The 15,017-nt window shown below is 44.3% G+C and overlaps 1 protein-coding gene across 5 annotated transcripts in view; it reads left to right on the top strand.

Moving 5' to 3' along the window:
* The window catches only part of ppip5k1a (diphosphoinositol pentakisphosphate kinase 1a), a 44,258-nt gene that overhangs the window by 18,053 nt on the left and 11,188 nt on the right, over positions 1-15,017 (top strand). For 3 of the 5 annotated variants that reach the window (XM_064989765.1, XM_064989784.1, XM_064989756.1), the window contains 19 exons: positions 342-463; positions 1,456-1,557; positions 1,830-1,916; positions 2,137-2,212; positions 3,158-3,270; positions 3,807-3,892; positions 4,560-4,685; positions 4,769-4,890; positions 4,968-5,150; positions 6,102-6,243; positions 6,731-6,954; positions 7,353-7,480; positions 7,732-7,846; positions 7,958-8,065; positions 8,146-8,262; positions 8,582-8,722; positions 9,068-9,161; positions 10,688-10,813; positions 13,287-13,349. In XM_064989765.1, the coding sequence (XP_064845837.1) occupies positions 342-463; positions 1,456-1,557; positions 1,830-1,916; positions 2,137-2,212; positions 3,158-3,270; positions 3,807-3,892; positions 4,560-4,685; positions 4,769-4,890; positions 4,968-5,150; positions 6,102-6,243; positions 6,731-6,954; positions 7,353-7,480; positions 7,732-7,846; positions 7,958-8,065; positions 8,146-8,262; positions 8,582-8,722; positions 9,068-9,161; positions 10,688-10,813; positions 13,287-13,349 (2,275 nt within the window). The remainder of the gene's footprint in view (positions 1-341; positions 464-1,455; positions 1,558-1,829; positions 1,917-2,136; positions 2,213-3,157; positions 3,271-3,806; positions 3,893-4,559; positions 4,686-4,768; positions 4,891-4,967; positions 5,151-6,101; positions 6,244-6,730; positions 6,955-7,352; positions 7,481-7,731; positions 7,847-7,957; positions 8,066-8,145; positions 8,263-8,581; positions 8,723-9,067; positions 9,162-10,687; positions 10,814-13,286; positions 13,350-15,017) is intronic. The other 2 variants (XM_064989791.1, XM_064989774.1) reach the window with 1 other exon arrangement.

The raw sequence follows: 15,017 nt of genomic DNA, 5'->3' as shown, positions 1-15,017 counted from the left end.
CTGTGCTTGCCTGTTGCAATGGAACCAATAGAATAGTGCAAACCCCACCCACTTAGCACCCCAGGCAGGCTAAAGAAAGCACTTAAACTATTTGAACCCAGGTCTGACGTACTGTAGTTCCAGGCAGCCTGTTGAGTGCACTCTCAAGTTGATCGATCACTTTGATAAGGGAAGTGACAAGAGAAAACAGAACAGAGGCTGAGGTCATATAAAGGAGAATCAACAAATACAGACCCTCAATACGGACATTTTCCTCCTCTTACCCTGATTGATATTCTTGATAATGCCACCCCCAATTACACAACATGTCATTCCTATCTGACTGTCTTTTCCCCCTGCAGCAAACAGTGTGTGGCTTTGACCTTCTCCGAGCCAACGGTCACTCCTACGTCTGCGACGTCAACGGCTTCAGCTTCGTCAAGAACTCCATGAAGTACTACGACGACTGTGCCAAGATCCTGGGGTACGATGTGCCACAGGGCTATTTCGGTCATATTGTGTTTTCATAGGGTTACATTATGCCAGGGCTATGCCCGTTCTGACTTCTGCTCCAACAGGGCCATAGTGTTCTGACTCCTGCTCCAACAGGGCCATAGTGTTCTGACTCCTGCTCCAACAGGGCCATAGTGTTCTGACTCCTGCTCCAACAGGGCCATAGTGTTCTGACTCCTGCTCCAACAGGGCCATAGTGTTCTGACTCCTGCTCCAACAGGGCCATAGTGTTCTGACTCCTGCTCCAACAGGGCCATAGTGTTCTGACTCCTGCTCCAACAGGGCCATAGTGTTCTGACTCCTGCTCCAACAGGGCCATAGTGTTCTGACTCCTGCTCCAACAGGGCCATAGTGTTCTGACTCCTGCTCCAACAGGGCCATCGTGTTCTGACTCCTGCTCCAACAGGGGCAGACTGCAGATCCACCCCTGCTGTAGCACAACTGATTAGACTAATTGTGGTCTTTGTTGAAGACTGGTTATTTGAGTTTAGTGTTGGCGCTGGTTTGTAAATTAACCTGTCACCCTCCAGGATCAAGGTTGCCCCCCCCCCCCCCCCCTCTGTAAGCCAATAACAACTAGTCCAGATCAGCACAAACTGATTAAAGGTAGCCTAGGGTGTTGTTTGGGACAGCTGATCCTGAATCATTCCAAGTTTTTTTTTTGTGTGTGATTTTTAGCAGACGCTCTTGTCCAGAGCGACATGTAGTTAGTGAATTCATCTTAAGATAGCTAGGTGGAACAACCACATTTCAGTCATAGTAATAACATGTTTCCTCAATAAAGTAGCTATCAGCAATGTCAGTGGGGAAACAAATGGTACTACAGATGACTTGCTATTATTATCTCACTAGTTACATAGAAGTTAATAATCCGTCAGAAGATCCAGATGTTGGTAAATGTTGACTGTATGTTAACCATAATGTATTTCTATGATGTGAACTGTGTTTCCTTGTCCTCTGCAGTAATATAGTGATGAGGGAGCTAGCTCCTCAGTTCCACATCCCCTGGTCCATCCCTACTGAGGCTGAGGACATCCCCATCGTCCCAACCACATCTGGCACCATGTGAGTCTTTCACTCACAGACTAGTATGTTAGTGCATATGATCGGTAAAATGTTGCCAAGACAAACTTGTAGGCGCAAAAACTTTGAGATAGACAAATGTACAGTTTTACTGTAGCTGCAACATCAAAACCACTGCTGTCTCAAAGATAACTGGCTTCACTGTGAAGTTTCTGCTTATTTAGACATGCCAGTGATGGGGTAAAAGTCATTACCCCGACCTACCATCATTGTTCACTCATATTCCTTTTTACTGTCACATTCCCTCCAATCAGGATGGAGTTACGCTGCGTCATCGCAATAATCCGCCACGGAGACCGAACTCCTAAGCAAAAGATGAAGATGGAAGTGCGGAATCCCATGTGAGTTCTTTGGTAACCCTGTATGTAAAGTCTAGGTGTAATGCCTTAGATGTCATGATCGTCAAGGACCCCTTAATTGTGTTTAACATTTTTAATCGAACCTTTATTTAACTCTTTTAAATCTTTAAACCGTGTCATATTAATCCTGACAAATTACCAGTCATTAAGTTTTATTTTACTGCATTTGGTATAAAATACAATGTCTTTGTCTCTTCAATAGGTTTTTTGAATTGTTTGACAAATACGGGGGTTACAAGACAGGGAAATTGAAGCTGAAGAAGCCAAAACAACTGCAGGTAACTAAATAGAATGAGCGACCAACAAAGCCACACGAGAAGAGGGCAGTATAGTTTCAACGTTTCAGTACAAAGGCCTTTCTGGTCTTGAAAGGCTTTTGTACTGGAAGGTTGATAGTTTGTATAATATCTTCTTTCCTTGTTTCTTCTAAAGTATGTAGCCCTTTAGGGGATATACTTCACTGTTGATATTTATTTTACTCACTTTAGCCAAGTAATAAATCAATTCCTGTCACATGTTTGTATGAATCACATTTTACATGGCTGACTTTACTTTTTAACTGTACTTGTCCATGTGTTTGTGTTAACCACGAGACTGGAAATAATTTCCTCCTTGGAGGAGGACAATACGCATGGAAAGTGGATTAGTGTACGTCACATTTTGGTCAAATGTAAACACAACTGTGGCCACTTTGTCATTTTTGGAAACGTGTTACGGTAGCTAGCGCATGAGTGTAGGAGGGATTGTTAACTAACTGTAAATAATACATCTAACTTACTTACAGATGCGGTCAAATATATTGGCACTCTTGCATGATTCACTTTCTTCTAAAATCTGTTAATTTAATTGTTGTTTTGTTTACATGTGTGTGTTTGATTAACAACTGCATAGGATCAAGAAGAAGAAAACGATTGTAAATTGCGATTTTTCTCTTCATTTGACTACATCTGTACTTAGTAAGATATAACTAACTTGGCTAAATGTGGGTTGAAAGAATTCACTTACTTAGTTAGCCATCGCACCGCTCTTTGATCGCAAATGTATCAATTCCTGTGTTTCGATGGTCAAAGCTGTATGTAGGAATCCCATTTGACAACTAATTTCAACTGTCCATTTTGTTTGTGTAAACCACAAGACTGTTAAAACATTTTCCTCAAAGTAATACATTCTATTTCATCTCTCTGGTGGCTTTGTCATTTTGCTCATTTCCTTTGTGTGGTTAGGAGGTACTGGACATAGCTCGGCAACTGTTGCTAGAACTGGGTGATGGAAGAGAAGACTGCGAGATCGAAGAGAAGAAATCCAAACTGGAGCAGCTGAAGACCGTTCTGGAGATGTGAGTGACATGTCTAACTAGGCCAACGTGTTATTAGGCACACAATCTCACCTGGGGCTTCTTGACTTTCTGGGCCATCGTAGTTCTATCGAAATGTCATCAAAACTAGATTGCGTTGTCCAGTTCATATTTTTCCGCAGTTTTGTCTGTGCAATCACAAAGCTGTAAAGTAGTGTATGGAACCTGTAGGTTAGTCCAATCAGATGTAATTCTTAGACATTTGAAAGATTGAGGAAGAGTGAATCAGTTCTCTTTGAACTGGTAACTAGTTTATGATAATGACAAATGATCTACGAGCAGCCAGAACAAAGTTGAGGCTGTTAAAACAAAAAGTCAGTGACTAACTGGTTCTGCGTTCAACAACACTACCATTGCGTAGTCCCTGATTTCCAGGCACGTTTTAGCTAGCTAGACAATGGCAAGTTGGCTGAAGCAGAAACAGACTGACACCCAGGCTATTCAATGCATGATTGACTGAACATGGACAGTCATAACACATGGTTCTCCCTTTTTTTCTATTACTGTCTTTTTTCCAGGTATGGCCACTTTTCTGGGATCAACAGAAAAGTGCAGATCACCTACCTGCCCCACGGGCAGCCCAAAACATCCAGCGAGGAGGAAGGTAGGAAGCAGAAAACGGGAAAACAGAGGAAGCAATTCACCTCTACTGCTTAGATCATAAGGGGGCAGCTTTCCCCTAGCCACCAGCACCATGTACTATATGTCTGAGTTGCATTTGTAGAAAGTGTTCCATCGTAAAACGTCCCTTACGCGCCAAGCCTCCAGCAAGCATCAGTGTCTTATGGTAGCCAGATACCACTTGACATACCAGCAAATAAACACTGGTCTCTAGTAAGAGCTGGGTATCAGTTTCTCCTCACATGAACACATCAAATTGCGACTCTGCTCCAGTTCATAGTCATTGTTTCTCTATCTAGCGCTAGATGTTTGAGCCCTGCATGACAAAAACATTGTCGGTATTGCCAATTAGTGAGTTTTATCTTATCACAGAGTGGTAGGTAGGTTATCTGTAGTTACTTTTGCGTAATCTTCATTTTTTTCATTTTTGTAACACATGCTTTGTGTGCTAATTTGTAACAAAAGTGTTTTCAATTTCAAACTGTGCTATCAGTGATAGGAATTGTATTAAATGCCTGAGTACAATACGTACTGGTCTCCAACCAAACTCAACTTCACACACTGTTAAAGCCAGCCTGGGCATTCAATTGAGGTTTTACGATACGTAGGATTGAATTGATTGCTAGTTAAGCTGATGTGTTGTTCCACAGACACACGTAAGGAGTGCCCTTCTCTGCTGCTGGTGTTGAAGTGGGGAGGGGAGCTGACCCCAGCAGGCAGGGTACAGGCTGAAGAGCTGGGCAGGGCCTTCCGCTGCATGTACCCCGGAGGACAAGGTGAGAGACACACACACACACCAAAACACTGTTGCCAACTATGTTCACTGAAAAAAACATCTGAACATTGTCTGTCGTTCTAGGAGACTATGCTGGGTTCCCTGGCTGCGGGTTGCTACGGTTACACAGCACGTACCGACACGACCTCAAGATCTATGCGTCTGACGAGGGCAGAGTGCAGATGACTGCCGCAGCTTTCGCCAAGGTAACCACTAAGCGTCAGAGGTTAGAGGTCAAAGCTCTTTGTGTGTAAATGTGTTTACCTGAGTGTTTGCCTGGCAGGGTCTGCTGGCGTTAGAGGGAGAGTTGACGCCCATCCTTGTGCAGATGGTGAAGAGTGCCAACATGAACGGTCTGCTGGACAACGACAGTGACTCGCTTAGCGGCTGCCAGCACCGCGTCAAGGCCCGTCTCCACGAGATCATGCAGAAAGACCAGGAGTTCACAGAGGAGGACTACGATAGGGTAATTGATTTTATTGAATTCCTGCTCAGCCAATCACCAAGTGCAACCGACCTGGGTAGTGTTCAGGGCACACCGTAGCAAAACTTGTGCGATGCAAAACAAAAACAGGCTTGTAGATAGTACCTGCCCATTCACTCCGCTTCGGGAAGTTTTCATTGGTTTTGTGCCTCAGGTATCAAACTCAGGTCGTCTGTGTGCCCTAGCCTAGGCATTAGCTTGGGGAGCTAACATGAGTCTTATCAGGCCTAGGCATTAACTTGGGGTGCTGACATGAGTCTTATCAGGAAAGCATAGGTAGATCACCATACATACATCCATTACAGACACAAGCTGTGAAAAATAAATAGGCATTGTTACAAAGTCTAAAGTAAATCTAGCCTCCGGAAGGGCTTAATCCTAATGAGGTTTGCAAGGGGAAACAAACTTCCTTTTCCACAAATCCTTTTAGTTTCCTTTTTAATGCGTCTTACTGAATGGGAAGGGACAGAAGCTAGGCTAAATCAAGCTGGAGCTAGGCTAAATCAAGCTGGAGCTAGGCTAAATCAAGCTGGAGCTAGGCTAAATCAAGCTGGAGCTAGGCTAAATCAAGCTGGAGCTAGGCTAAATCAAGCTGGAGCTAGGCTAAATCAAGCTGGAGCTAGGCTAAATCAAGCTGGAGCTAGGCTAAATCAAGCTGGAGCTAGGCTAAATCAAGCTGGAGCTAGGCTAAATCAAGCTGGAGCTAGGCTAAATCAAGCTGGAGCTAGGCTAAATCATACGTGAGTGAGATGATATATAGAAACTAGTAATTACTACAGGAGGGTGGAAATTGTGCTGCAATGTTGTTGCTCTGCTCTTTGATCATTCTGGGCTTTGTAATTGGTTGTAATGAAAGCAAAGCGAATTTAATGTTTTAAGCTCTTCATTATTGCATAATGTTCTTTAGCGAGTTGTGTGTATCCATCCATCCAGCTGGCCCCTACAGGTGCATCCTCTGTGGTTAACTCTATGAGAATTGTGGAGAACCCTGTGATGACATGTGACCAGGTCTACACACTCATCCAGAGTCTCACCTCCCAGATACGCAAGAGACTTGAGGACCCCAAATCTGCAGGTACACCCTTATGTTAACATAGTATAGCACTGTGATGGTGTTATTTCAGCTCGGTACAATGTTGAACGCTAACCATACATTGGCAATCAGTACAGCACAAGGCGAGGTGGATCTGCTGCTACTCTCTGTTATCATCTATGCATAGTCACTTTAATAACTCTACCTACATGTACATATTACCTTGACTCACCGGTGCCCCCGCACCTTGACTCTGTACCAGTACCCCCCTGTATATAGTATCGCTATTGTTATTTTACTGCTGCTCTTTAATTACTTGTTACTTTTATTTTTTTAACTGCGTTGTTGGTTCGGGGCTCGTAAGTAAGCATTTCACTGTAAGGTCTACACCTGTTCTTTCAATGCATGTGACTAATACAACTTGATTTGATCTGTACCAATCCCAGGATACTGTGTTTCTCCTACCTGCCCTCTACTTCCTCTTCTCCTCCATCTCATCTCCTTTTCTTCCTCTCCTCCTGACCGTCAGACCTGCAGCTGTACCACAGTGAGACTCTGGAGCTGATGCTGCAACGCTGGTCCAAGCTGGAGCGGGACTTCCGGATGAAGAGCGGCCGCTACGACATCAGCAAGATCCCGGATATCTATGACTGCGTGAAGTACGACGTGCAGCACAACGCCACGCTGGGTCTGGAGGACACACTGGAGCTGTTCAGGCTGTCCCGAGCCCTCGCCGACATCATCATACCACAGGTGAGGGAGGGAGGAAAGGAGGGGTGGAGTGGATGGATGGAATGGTGAGTGGAGAGAGGGGTGGATAGATGGAGTGGAGAGAACTGGGTGGGAGGGTGGGTGCATGGATGTTTGGAAAGATGGATGGATACTCTGCAGCTGTTCAGATTGTCACACGCCCTCGCTGATATTATCATACCCCAGATGAGAGAGGGAGAGTTGGGTGGGTCAGTTGTAAGCGGTAGATGGATACTCTGGAACTCCACAGGCTGTCAGAGGCTCTGGCTGACATCCTCGTACCTACTGTTGATGGATACCATTCACTGTTTATATGCTCCCAGACTTTGTATATAGCAACGCTCTGACCACTGTGTGTCTTAGGCAGGGAGTAATTCTCACGACTTGAGTTTTCTCCTCAGGAATACGGCATTAACAAAGTGGAGAAGCTGGACATAGCATACGCCTACTGCCTACCTCTGGTCAAGAAGATCCAGCTGGACCTCCAGAGGACCCACGAGGATGAGTCGGTCAACAAACTCCATCCACTGTGAGTCTTGACTCGCAGGGCAGCAATAGTCAAGTTGCACCTAGACGCTGATTTAAGGTCAGTTGCGTTTCCTCTCTCTGAATGGTTAAGATTTGGAAAGGGTGAGCTGATCCTAGATCTGCATCTAAAGGCAACTGCAACATGAAGTTGTGGCTCAGTCAATTATGTCCCACATATGTCTTTGTTCACACGGTCCATGTTTGACGGCAACTTAAATAAAACATTGATGTTCTGTTTCTCTGGCGACTCAGGTACTCTCGAGGAGTGATGTCACCAGGTCGCCACGTACGGACACGTCTGTACTTCACCAGCGAGAGTCACGTCCATTCTCTACTCAGCACCTTCCGCTACGGAGGCCTGCTCGACGTAAGCACACAACTACCACAGAGGAACTACGGTTACCTAGAACTACATTTCCCTGAACAACAGCAACAGAACTACATTTGATCCAATAATTGGTGTGTGTGTGTGTGACAGGAGGAGAAGGATCAGCAGTGGAAGCGGGCGATGGACTACCTTGGTGCCGTTTCTGAACTCAACTACATGACCCAGATAGTTATCATGCTGTATGAGGACAACAACAAGGTAGTGGTGTGTGCGTTTCTGTAGTAGGTGTGTGTCTGTTTCCCTTTCTTTCACTAAGCCCTCTCTGTGCTGTCCCTCAGGACCCGTCGTCAGAGGAGCGTTTCCATGTGGAGCTTCACTTCAGCCCTGGGGTCAAAGGTTGCGAGGAGGAGGAGAAAGCACCAATGGGCTTCGGCTTCCGTCCCGCTTCCGCAGAGGTAAGTGTTTAATGTCTGGTCCTAATGTTAATCGAATAGGATGTTTTCACATATGAAAGTCACTACCCTGGTTTGGTTTTGAGGCATTTCTGAGAATTCTACAAAATATGTTATGGTTTAACAAGAACTGAAAATAACCGTTTCACGGTGCAAGATGTACATTCTACATGACTTAGCAAGCTAGCTTGTTTACAACGGGCAGAAGTTTAACGCTACTCATGCTGCCGTGTCACAAAGCCTGGTACTCTGGCCCTGGATCTTTTTTAAATGTGTTGTGTGCACGTGCCCCATGTCTGTGGCACCCTTCTTCCTGGTTCAGAATGATCAGAAACAGACAGACCCTGGCAGCTTGGAGGATCTATCACGTGACGAGCCCGACCGGGCCCTACCACTCTCTGAGCCAATGGGCATCCACCGGAGATCCCCTCTGATTCGCAACCGCAAGACTGGGTCTATGGAGGTAAAATCTCACACACACAACCTTCTATTGTCAATAAAGCCAGAGGTAAGAGTAGTTGTAGTGATAGTAGTAGCAGCGGCAGTGAAAGATGAGACAAGGATTGCAAGCATCTTTTGACTATTTTTACCTTTATTTATAGAGATATACTGTAAGACTTTTGTGTTCCATGAGTTAGGATGCAGCCATGAGCCAGGGCTTTCCTGCTGTGTTGTTGCTCTGAGTTACTTGTCTGTCTGGCAGAGGTCACATGTGGTCCTTCAGTCTGGTAGCCAGTGATGGAGATCTGTGTATGGTGTCATGCTCTGAATTTGCTCCTTACCATATAATGTGTGTGTGTCACCCCAGGTCCTGTCGGAGACGTCTTCATCCAAAGCAGGCAGCTACCGTCTCTTCCCCTCCTGCTCTCGCCAGTCCCCTGAGATGAAGCAGAGTGGTCTAGGTGGGTGTCTCCTTCCTCCCTGCTCCGTAACACGCTCAGATCGAGGATTAGTTTCCCCTCCCCCAATCCTAGCCTTAACCGTTAGTCGGGGGAATGCAAAATAAACCTAAGAGCAGCGTCTAAGGGCAACTTTACCCAATGTTCCAATTCTTTTGAGTTTCCAAGTGCATCTACTCTAATTTTGGATTTTTCTAACAATTGAGAAACTTACTTTGAACTTACTGGTTTGAATGCTAATATTAGCTTCATAACATTGAATCAGCTGGGCCACGGTCATGAACACCATATTCAGAAGGAATAGGGTTCCATTTGCAATGTTCAATGGTGTTTTCCTGCTTTTTAAATGGAGGTCAATGGAGAAAGATTTTTAAAACTGATTGAATGGCTATTTTTACCAGGTAGGCACCAGCAACTTAAGTAAATAAATTACACACAAACAAGAATCACTTGCCTCCAACCAAATCAATTAGAATTTTGTGTAATTTAGTCCAGGCCATAATTATTTATTTTACAAAAGACAATTAGATTTTTCACTTCAAAGTAAAATTATGTGCAGTTGTAAATCAAACACATACACATGTGCACAAAAAATTTCAACTTATTTTAGAAGAAATTGTGAGGCGTGCAAAGCTGCCAATTATATTTGACCGCATCTGTGTAACTAGGAAGTGGCATGTACCGACTTAAACCCATGTCACACCACTCATCTGAGCCAAGCCGAGCCATGCTGGCCTGGTTACGCACCCAACATAGTTTCTGGAACTGTGCTGGAAAGGATCATGTGAAAAGAAAATCACAATCTAAATATAATGATAATATTCCATTCCTACGACCTTGACATTGCTAGCGTCCCTCTCTTACCAGCTGAACCACACACATATTATCAGAGCCAGTAAGGTCTGGTCGGAGTGCTATTGTGAAAAGGGTATTAAATAAGCCTAGTGGCTCATAGTAAGTCTATTTACAGTGGTTCCCTTGGCCTTGCATAGGTTAGGAGTCGGGATGTTGAATGACCTTGGTATGGGGAGTCATGTGACTACTACACCTGGGTTCAAACACTATTTGAAATCTTGCAAATACTTGTGGTGTTAGCTCTAGTCTGCCGAGAGTGAGTGCCAGATGTACGCGGTTGTATTTATACATTTTTAAAATTTAATCTTCATTTAACTAGGCAAGTCAGTTAAGAACAAATTCTTATTTACAATGACGGCATAGGAACAGTGCCTTGTTTGGGGGTAGAACGACAGATCTTTACCTTGTTAGCTCGGGGATTCAATCTATCAACCTTTGGTTACTGGCCCAATGCTCTAACCACTAGGCTACCTGCCGCCCACGATTTCCACTTTAAAACTGTTCTGTTGGTTCCTTTGCACCAGACAAGCTCAACAAGCCCAGATACCGTATTTGGTAGGATTTCAACCCAGGTCTGCTAAGTACCTCTCTCCCCTCATGCTAACTGAGTCAGAGCATTGTTTGAATAACTGCATGTTGTGTTGTGGTGACTAAATCCCCCACCCCTCCCACAGGATCTCAGTGTGCGGGACTCTTCAGCACCACTGTCCTGGGAGGCTCCTCTAGCGCCCCCAACCTGCAGGACTACGCACGCACACACCGGAAAAAGTTCTCCTCAGGCAGCCTGTCCTATAAAGACGGTATGTGGCCAAGATCCTGTTTCTAATTCCTCTAGCCTAGAGAGAGAGACACTGTTTCTAATTCCTCTAGCCTAGAGAGAGAGACACTGTTTCTAATTCCTCTAGCCTAGAGAGACACACTGTTTCTCATTCCTCTAGCCTAGAGAGACACACAGTGGATGGGTATTGTTAGACCTGGGGTGGGCAACCCTGGTCCTGCATACCCTGTGGCTATCTTGGACCATGGTTGTCTAACCCTGCATTAGACTGCTGGCCACCAGACCTCCATACCATCCCTCTCACACTGCATAGTCGCACACCAAGCAGGGCAGGTTTCCCTTCATGCTTGTAATGCACCTTGGTGCTTTTCACGCTACTGAGCTGAACCGTACTGAGCCAAACTAAGCTGAGCTGGCCTGGTCACATCCACCGTAGTTGCTGGAACCATGCTGTAAAGGAGAAATATGAAAATAAATGATCCAAGCCAGCACAGTTCGGGTCGGCACGATAGTGTGAAAATGGTCATTTCTAGCCAGTAGCCAAGTTGTTGTTGTCTTGCCAAGACCACGATGCAGCCCGCATTGATACGCGTAGAAACAGTGTGGCACCCAGGTTAAGGAGCTTTGACATGTTTGGAATATGGAACATATGTTTGTCAGTTGACGATGGCATTTCTTCCTTAAAGACTAGCAAAGCACAAAGCCTGAAAAGATCAATTGGGGCCACAAGGTAGTAGCCACAGCTGAACACATTCCCTTAGAAACCCTGACCTAAACCACATGTTACACCACTGTTGTGATCTCATATTTGTTGCATGGTTCATATGTTTCACGTAGCCTTATTGCGTGTAAATAGTTGTAAGACCAACGGAACACTTATCGAACTCACTATTGTAGGTATCCTGCCTCCTTCAATATCAACCTGCTGGCACATAGTGCTGCAGTATAATTAAGAAATATCTGTATAGACTTCATGTGAAATATCAAACTAGGCTAAATGTCAAAGCTGTATACATTATCTTCAGTTGAATGGAGAAAAAAATAATCTGTAGGCCTATTTATAATGTTGACTTGTAAGACATTCTAAATGGACTTGTAAGATTTATTTATATATGTATATTTTCAAATTATTTCTAGAACGTTCCCATGGTTTCCTGCTCAGAGTTGAATGTATTTATGAGACTCGGTCAGCAGATGGCTCTGGAGCTCTAGTAGAAAGTCCCAGTAGTTGATTTAGCAGAAGTCCCATTCAATGATGAGCACAGTATGCCATTGTCCATACTCTTACTTGGCCATGTTTGCTCTTACAATACGCACATATTTGCATATATGCACATATTTGCGCTGATATCACGACGCACACATATGAGTGATTAGGCCATTCTGTATTTGGATCTGTTGGAGCCTAAATTATTATTATTATTTTTTTTTTTATGGAGAGGACGCCCTCGTCATTAATTGCTGTCATTGACGGTCAAGAGATGCCATTTTGTACCTGTACATACCAACTTTACGTAGCGGTCAAGCTTTTGAGTTGTTCATTGTCTTTTGTGTTGTCTAAACCAGCAGACATGGGACGACAAAGCTGTCTGTAGTTGGCTGTCCACATGGTGTCACTGTGATGTTGTCATAGCTGTTTTTCTATTGGTCTGCCATCTTCTCGGTTGTCTTGTTGCGTCTCACTCAGTGTCGAGTCACACTCATCATGTCTGCTGTTCCATTAAGTCTATCCTTTGCGTCCTTACTCTTGTTACTGATCATGAAAACATCTGAATCGGAGATCACTGTGATCTTTGGTGTTCTCATACATAGTCCCTTTTGAAGAACCTATATTGACATGATTAGTGCTTGTGTGTGCGTGCATGTGTCTGTGAAGCTGGCCTTCCAGAAACATGATGGTGTTGAGCAGTACTTTGCTGCTGTCAGTCTTGATGCTTTGTTACTTCGAACAATACTCCAAGCTTTTGATATAGTTTGCCCAGCACCGTGGCACACCTGGAGGTTGGTGTTGGAGGCGTGTATAGGCCTACATCAAACGTACCGCTAAATGTCCCTAATTGTTGAGAAGTTGTCAAGATGGGAAATGGGTTTTTGTCTTCCTTTTTTGTCTTCCATCTCCTACATTTCCAGCCATCTCATTTCATCCTGTCACCATGAGAGATTTTCATCCAATGTGTCTGTAATTTGACCTTGAAAGTGTCTGTACTTCTAACAGATATGTCAATTATAGCCCATCTAGTGTGTTCCTACAAAAGATCCTGCCTGTCTGTCCCTTTTTGATCTTAACTCCTCTTAGAACCACAAACACTTCACATGGAGTAACTTGTGGACTTTTCTGCTATGGCCCCTAAATGCTTCCCACTGTACCAAACGCCAGAAACCCTTCTTGAATAGTTAACACCCCTCCCACCAAGACCTCCAGTGTACACACACAAACCCTTTGCAGGTGTTCTGTGACCGATGGTAACACTAGTGACCTTTCTCTATTTCCTCAGAGTTGTTGTCTATGCCGGCAGTAAAGAGATTTTCTGTGTCGTTTGCAAAGCATCCGACTAATGGTACGTCTGCTTCTTTCCAGTATATTTCCACTTCTCCACCTCCGTTTGTCTTGCATGTCTTTGGAAATCTCTCTTTATTTGTACATTTCGGTTCTACTTCACGTGGCCGTTACTTCCATGTTTCCCAACCCTCTGGGCTTTTTAGTTTTTCTGCTGCCTACCCATTCACTTTATCACTACCCCACATTCTCTTTGTTACAACATGGTCACCCTCACCTAGTGTGTGTGTGTGTGTGTGTGTGTGTGTGTGTGTGTGTGTGTGTGTGTGTGTGTGTGTGTGTGCACACATCTATTATTTATGTTGACGATGTGTATTGAAACCATCTCTTGAAAACACCAACCAAAAACCCTCACCAACTCCTAACCCTTCCCCTGTTTCTTGTGACTTCAGTCCCCACTATTCTCATTTAATATTCTGCATTGGCAACCTAAGCTACAACTTCTACCCTACACTTTTGAATAGGTGACTGGATAACTGAATAAACTGTCTTGACTGGGACAGAACGATTGGCTGTTACTGCTAAACAGGGAAAGGGTTCATGTGTTGTTTTTGTTTTGTACCACGTATGGTTGTCATGATATGGATGAATCTGCATATGACCAATGTGTTTGATTGTGCTTGTGAAATACCTAGCTTATTGTTTTCCAGGACCTTTTTCAGTACCTTGGGCTTGTGAACACTTGAGACACCGGTTATATTCACTGGGAAGTGGGCACCAAACAGAAGTCAAATGTTTTTAAACAGAAAACGAGGTTTCAAATCACGCTTCCGTTTTATGAAAATATTTTCCTCCTGGTTGGGTCTACAAGCTATGTAGTGAACGTTTAAACATGATCATTATATTGGAGGGGTTTAGACATTTTCTTTGCAGCACTGTCTAGGAAGAACTGGTTTTCAAGAGAAATTTTGGAAGCTCCTTTATCCAAAGTGTGCATACATTTTTGTGCAAGTGCCCCCAGGAAGAATCAAACCCACACTCCAAGCACCATGCTCTACCAAATAAGCCACACAGGCAACTACAACACAAAACAGACTGCTGTGTATCAACTGTATATTTCAGAGGATCTATGTAGTGTTTACTGCAGGGCTCTCCAACTCTGCTGTAGGTTTTCATTCCAACCCTAATATAACACACCTGGAATGAAGGCTTTTATTTACAGTCTTGCCTTCGTTGCAGTCAGGAGGAACTCCTTGTCCAATCACTAAATACCTGGAGAAAATGATCATTAGATTGACACATGAAAACAGTAGATTACCTACTCTGAGCACACTTCACACTCTGGGGTCCAGCATTCTGACTGTAGGGATGTTGGTTAGGGACAGGTGTACTTGGCCACTGCCTGTGGGGTCCAGTATTCTGAATGTAGGGATGTTGGTTAGGGACAGGTGTACTTGGGTAACTGCCTGTGGGGTCCAGTATTCTGAATGTAGGGATGTTGGTTAGGGACAGGTGTACTTGGCCACTGCCTGTGGGGTCCAGTATTCTGACTGTAGGGATGTTGGTTAGGGACAGGTGTACTTGGGTAACTGCCTGTAGGGACAGGGGTGAATGTAGGGATGTTGGTTAGGGACAGGTGTATTCTGTGGGGTCCAGTATTCTGACTGTAGGGATGTTGGTTAGGGACAGGTGTACTTGGGTAACTGCCTGTGGGGTCCAGTATTCTGAA

The sequence above is a fragment of the Oncorhynchus masou genome, chromosome 2, assembly GCF_036934945.1.
Source record: "Oncorhynchus masou masou isolate Uvic2021 chromosome 2, UVic_Omas_1.1, whole genome shotgun sequence".
In the NCBI taxonomy this organism is placed as follows: Eukaryota; Metazoa; Chordata; class Actinopteri; order Salmoniformes; family Salmonidae; genus Oncorhynchus; species Oncorhynchus masou.
This window is presented reverse-complemented; position numbering and strand designations above follow the sequence as displayed.